A 6,772-nucleotide genomic window follows, 5' to 3' on the forward strand; every position below is an offset into this window, starting at 1 on the left:
TTGAAGTAATCCAGTTAAATTAACAAAGCCCAACTGCATTAACTATTTCACATCCAGAATAATATTTTTATTAAAAGCTTCTGTTGGTGTTTCACCAAGAGAACGGATAAAGCTATTTTTATTCTGCTAAGTTATCAGGGAAATGGTTTTCATCCTTAAAGTTCAGTTCAGATTTGTGTATACCCTTTGACTGCCTTACTCGTTTTCAGTAGGAACTACAAGTTGTGTAGTAACTACACTATGGTTTAAAATTTCTATTATCTTGATCTTTGTAGAAATAAAGGTAGTGCTCCAATTTTCCGGGACCTTAAAGTATAACTAAGAAATGAGAACTCCCTTTGATGCTGTCAGTTTAATTGGTTTATTAACTCTAATAATATTCTGACAGCTGAGTGCGTGTGACTAGTCACTGAAGAAGGGTGAAATGGAGCAATGTGAAGGAGCTGGACTGCAGCATACTGAAACAACAAAGAACGAATATGTAGTAAGACAAATAACACAGAAACATCTTAAAACAAGAATCTTCCACATGATCTGTGATCGTAAAGTTATTGAGATACTTTATATAGAGTAGTTGATGCTTGTAAAGACCAGGTACTGTCTGTAACTTTCCATTATCTTTTCCGTTATCTGATCTGATTAATATGAAGACTATGGATAGCAGATCGCATATACGTATGTCCTGATTCATGAAGTACAAGTAGAAATGGGTGTCTCCTGTGTCAGTGTTCCTAACATGTAACTTTTATCTTTTTTTTTTTTTTTTTAGGGACAATTGGATTCTTTGCATGCTTTTGGTTTGTAACCAAAATATACAGCGTAGTGAAAGTTGACTGAAGAAACCAATGTAAAGAATAACACAGAAGAGGTTTAATCTTCATTAACGTAACTTAAAGACCTGGTCTTACTGATGAACTTGAGCTTTATCAGAAGTATTGGCTTCCTGTTCTTTGAGAATGATACTGAATATGCACCTACTTTTAAACTAACACGTTTGTATTGTGACTTAACAACCTGTTTTCATTCAAATCTTAATGAAGATCAGAGTTACAGTATTTATGCATTTGTAAATACAATTATACTTTAAAAGAAACGTTAAATTCTAATGGCAGGGTAGAAGTGGCTGTATTACACAACTTAATGATACTTCTGATCAAAGTACAACTGTAAATAGGTTTTTCTAGCTTGGTAGGTGGGATGAATTATTTTTCTTTGAGGGAAATGAGAACTTTTTATTATGCTGACTTTGAAGGATGACTCTTAAGAAGTGTTGCTTTTAGGCTGGATGTGATTTTTATTTTTTACTGGTATTACATCCATAAATATTCTGATTTTTGTGACTTAATTAGTTTTGGTGTTCTCGGCCTTTTAAACTATGTGCCTCTTGAGTCCTTGAATTTATAAATTCATAATCTAATAAACATTGTAAAAATGTCTTCAGTGGCTTATTACATAAGTTCATTAAAATATGTAAATACAGTTATATTGAAGATAGATGCTTAAAGATTGCATAGAGTATTTTATGGCATTTTCTATGGTTTAATGTATATTGACACACCCTTAGACCTGCAAGAAATGTTATTTGTGCTACATGGCTATAACACGGAAATATGATTGTGGCGCATGAGAACTAAATTATACACACATTTAAAAAAACCACTTTGCAGCATTAATCCAGTCCCTAACCTAGAAATGTTTCCAGAGTTGCTATGGAATTGTCAGTATGTTGAGAAGATCTTACAATGCATGAGTCAGCATTCTCTGCTGATCTTGCTTTTAGATCTCGATGATGCATATTCTACAGGGGCAACTATTGCTGATTGTACTTACTGTAGGTTAAAAAATAAAAGAAAATTACTATTTTTGCCTTATATTAAGAGACTAATGTCGATTTTGGATGACTGGCATTAAACCTATATTTGCTTTTTTTTGGAAATGGAGTATTTTGTTCAAACCTTGTTCGGTAGTTTTAGATTCATAACACGATTCAGCTTTTGGCGTGTTTTCACAAGACTGGTAAAATTTTATTTAAACTTCATGTACCAATTGCCATTCATAAGGTTGGGGGGGTTATTCTTATCACTTTACTTTTCTTAAGAACCTTAACCTGGGCACTCGTGCTCTGCCTGTCCCCAGCCACAGCTCTGTTCAGATGTCATGAACAGGCTTTTTCTTGCACCCCTCCCAACATGCAGTCGCTAGGAAGTGCTGATTTTAGATAAATCTTCCATGTTTTATGCTGAAAACAGGAAAAGGGTGAATGTGGTAAGGGTTTGCTCTTTACTAGTGGAGTGAACTGCAGTGCGACTTTTGATTCAAATTTTTAAAACTTATAAAATTGAATATTCTTCTTATCCCTGGTTTTGTGATGACCTTCTATATGTATAGTCACTGCCTGAAATCTTCAGTAGTTATTACACAAATGGGAATACTTAGTTTGAGAAACGTGAGATATACAGATATCTATATATATGAAATATAATGGATGGTCAAGAGTTTTGGTGTGGATATATGAAAACAGATTTTTCTGATGTATTTACAACTGCTGTTTAAAAATCAGATTAATAGAAGTGACATGAAGCCACTGTGGTGTGTTATATGGGTTTTAAACTGATGGGTGTATTTCCCTGGGTTTTTTTCTACAGACTAGTTGACAAGTCATGGTAGCTTCTTAAGTATCTTATTTTCCCCTTTAAAGGCAGTTTGTGAAGTGTGTCATTATATTCTGGAATCTAAACCTACTGTATACACAGTTTTTCAAACAGCCTTGCCTTGTAATAATTGTAGCTGTTTTGCAATTGAAATGTTAAAGTTTCAGCGTGGAGCACTTGAGACAATCCAGAAAGTTATGCGTCATGGTTTTTGCAGAAGAGCCATTCTAAACTTGTCCCTGCCCTTGTAACTCATTATTGCCTTAGATAATTTTAAAAGATTTTCTATAATTTAGGCTTCTGGTGTGTGTTAGGGCATCTAAATTTCTTCTATATACTGTACCTGTTCTTCAGATCACTTGGGAGGCCTGTGGTTTTGTCTAAACTTTCAAAATAATGGCCCTTTCCAAAATCTTACTGTACTACCTGCTATTTTCTTAAAATGGACTTACTGCATGGATATCTGAGAAAATGTGAATTCATAGGACGGTTAGGAGGTAGGACAAATTGCTGGGCTGCATGAAGACACAGCAAATTTAGACAAAATGTAACAGTTTAGAGAAGTGTCACTTTTTGGTGACACTGATTCTTTGGAATCTGAAAAGAAGTGACCATCACTGACAAATTTAGTCTGAAAGGAATCCTTGGTCCAAATCGCGTTATGAAAAAATGATACAGGAGTTAGTGGCTTGGTTTTCTTTCTCTAAGAAAGAAGAAATAAAAAAGCAGCTTTAGGGCAAGCTGTCTCTCATGGTGAGCTCCCCAGCCCATCTTTAGCCTTGTAGCTTCCCTTCTTATTCAAAAGCTCGGCTGTGTTTGAGCACACATAAGAGTCCTCAGATTTCCGCAGTCATACAAGATCATGTGTGCCCTCAGCTGCTTGGCTGGAGTCTTGCAACCATTACCATAAATATTAGGTGACTGTAAGCTAGTTGTTGACAGTATCTTGATGCTCGTGCAATTCTCAGGTAAAAGGCAGCGAGGGATGACTTCAGAAAAAGTCTGGAAGTGAGGACAAGAGGTGAAACAGGATGGAATTCAGGCAGGCATCCAGGGCACTCAGTTATACTGATTTGAATATCTATTTTGAAGGAATGGGAAACACCAACCAAGTCATGTTTGGACTGACTTACAAATCAAAAATGTGAAGTGCTGTGGATGTGAAATACTGTTTTGTTAATACTAGTAAAGGCAAAAATACCAATCTAAGAAGAGTAGGCTGGACAACATCTGTACTTCAGGCAAGATGGGAGAAGTGAGAAACCTTGAAAGGGAGTGGGTTTGGTGTATCTGACTTTGGTCAGTAGAGTTGGAAATTGTGACCAAATTTTTCTGCCAAGCTTTGTGAGATTGTTGGGGAAAGGCTGCTGCAGCCAGTCCTGATGACATAGGTAGTGCAGAGTAAGTAAAACTGAAGTTGTTATTTGAGTTGTTACTCAGCTGATAAGAGATCTGGAGTAACTTACCTGAAATCTTGTAATGGAAGTATGGTAAATCCTTAACAGCTGGTAGATATTTTTGTATTTGATGATTGATTAAACATAGTCCTAAGCATAGAATCACAGAATGTTAGAACAGTCCAACTGTTGATTTTTTGGCGTTGTTTGTTTGTCGTGTGGGGTTTTTGTTTTGGGTTTTGTTTGGGGTTTTTTTCCTTTTGATTGAATGATACTGCACTGTTCGATTTAGTGGTCGTGTTCCAGGAATGCATGAACTAGAACTTCAGTAAGCTTAGCTGGTGTGGGACATATGTGTCCATGAGTTTATTGCCATGAAGTTACAGGCCATCCTCTTTCTGTTTGGACAACACCTTTATTTCTGGGGGCAGCTGCATCTCCAGCTCCAACAGCACATGACCATTACATATTTTCTTAAATGAAGGAAATTTACTTGTGCAGAGATGTTCTAGTCTTCTCCCAGCTATGCTGTTTCCTACTAATTGAATTTTTCATTCTCCATATCCCTCTGTTTCTCCTTATGTCAGACAGTTACTAGTGATCTACTCATTTATGTATCTCCATAAATCTGTGTTCCTCAACAGACTCCTGAAATATTTCTGCTGTTACCTCATATATTGACTTCAGGTACATGTGCCTACACAAGTGAGTGACACTTCAGATTAAAGCACAAACCTTCGGGGACTACTGAGGACTTAATTTATCGGTTGATTACTGTATAACTGCCATCGTGCACTTTCTTTCTTCTTATGGGAAACATCTGTAACTCGCTGTTGATGAGATGAAAGTAGTTAACTGCTTGTAAATCAGGTAAGCCAGAAGATTACAAATGAAGCCTGTCATGTTTGGGTGATGGCACATTCTTGCCCCTTGACAGGATTCCAGCACTTTCAATGAAAATACAGTTCAACTTCTTCCCTTGGAGGTATTTGAGCATCGCCTGCTGGCTACAGCACACACATTAAGTACAGGGTGCAGGAGCAGAGTCAAGGGGACGACAGGAAAGCTTTACCAGAGCAATCTACAGGAGGGGCTTATCCTTAGCATTAGATCTTTAAATGTATGCTCACTTCAAAATTTCTGGAAGTGGGCAGCCAAAAATCATGGCAAAGAACAATAACAGTAATTATACAAGTAATTTATCAGTGAACGTGCTGACATTGTGTCCTCTCTGTCTGGTATGGGCACGCTGCTAGAAAGGGTCCTTTACAATTCACTCTATTTCAACCTTGCTTTTATTGCTTTTTTCAACCTTACTCAGGAACCTGTTCTGATACCTTCAAACAGTGGTTTTAAGTTCACTAGAAAATGGTGCTCCAGAGGGGGGCCCACAGGGTGCCCTGAGAGGCTGGACAGCCTGGGCAGTGAAAAGGGCCAAATGCCATGTCCCAGCTTCATACGTTCAACAGTGTCAACTCCTCGTTTTTGAACAGTTCAGCATGACCGTTGTTTTGCTGCTGCAAAACTTAGTGTGACTTGTGTGGGGTGGTTTTGTTTGTTTTGGCTTTGGTTTTTTTGGAGGAGGGGAGAGGGGCTGGAGTGGGCTTTGTTTAGGGTTGGGGTTTTTTTCAGTGATTATATCAAGTCAAAAAGGGCGTCTATTTTTAAATTTTGTCTCTATTTTGAGAAATTATTCAGGTAGAGAAGACATTCTTCCTGATATTTTTCCCAACTTTCCATGACTGTCTTTTGATTTGTTCACTATCATGCATTTGGTTGAGGCACGTGAAATCATTAAACTGACTCAGCTGTAACTACGCAAAGGAAAAAAATGTGCCTGTGAGAAGTGTCATCCCAGCAGGGCAGGCACACACACATACACAGTGTGGCCTCTGCTCGCCCTTGGTGTTGCAGATGAGTGAGCTTCTCATTCTCTGAAGGTCGGTAAAGGCAGGTGGGCCATGTTCTGCTCCCGCCTGTTGTACACACTGGGAATCAGCTGCTCTGGGATATTACTGAGAAGGCCAGTGGACTTCCAGGGAGGCTCATTCTCTCTCTTCGTAGCCCAAAAGGATACAAGACGTAGTAGGGTTGTGACATTTCTTCTCCAACCTTGCTTAGGAGCTGCAAAATGGAGCAGTCAGAAAGTCAGATGTTCCCTACCCTTTTTTGCAGGTTCTCACAAGGAGTGCTCTCCCCTTTTCCACTGGAAACAGCTCCTCTGCCCACTGCAGCAAGGCTAGCAAGACAGTTGAGAAGAAATTAATGTTTTGTTCTGTAACCCTTCTCCCGGTGCCTGCTGGCTGTAGTGACAGCAACAGAGCTAAATCCCACAGTTAAGTGTGTTCTGCTGCTGCAGACCAGTGCAGCCCTGAGGCAGGTGGAGGGCAAGGCATAGGGGAAGCAGCAGGTGCCCTTAAATTTGCTATTTATCCCAGAAAGCTGGGTGACTGTAGTAACACTGGACAAAAATTACAGAGAGGAAAAGAGTCTTCCTTCCCTTCAAGAAGGACAATATCCATGCCCAGGAGGGCAGAGCCCAAATGAATTGACTAACATACCAGGACAATGATGGTTTATTAAACCCAAGTCTTTTCTGTCAGTCTGTTACCAGGTTCAAGTGGGAGTTTTTGCTGGAAGAGACATGTTAGGTCCAGAACTGAATTTCTGAATAGACCAAGACAAGCAGATAAATTTAGGCAGATGTGACTCTAAATCCCCAGA

The 6,772-nt window shown here is 38.8% G+C and overlaps 1 protein-coding gene across 1 annotated transcript in view; it reads left to right on the forward strand.

Moving 5' to 3' along the window:
- Positions 1 to 1,936, forward strand: part of TM9SF2 (transmembrane 9 superfamily member 2) — a 30,126-nt gene extending 28,190 nt beyond the window's left edge. Inside the window, exon 17 of the mRNA XM_027741046.2 lies at positions 770 to 1,936. Coding sequence (XP_027596847.2) covers positions 770 to 837 — 68 coding nt within the window. The 3' untranslated portion in view covers positions 838 to 1,936. The remainder of the gene's footprint in view (positions 1 to 769) is intronic.
- The last annotated feature ends 4,836 nt before the right edge of the window (positions 1,937 to 6,772 follow it).

Source organism: Pipra filicauda, unplaced genomic scaffold (genome assembly GCF_003945595.2).
Source record: "Pipra filicauda isolate LSUMZ 115617 unplaced genomic scaffold, ASM394559v2 scaffold24_size8852520_pilon, whole genome shotgun sequence".
NCBI classification, from domain to species: Eukaryota; Metazoa; Chordata; class Aves; order Passeriformes; family Pipridae; genus Pipra; species Pipra filicauda.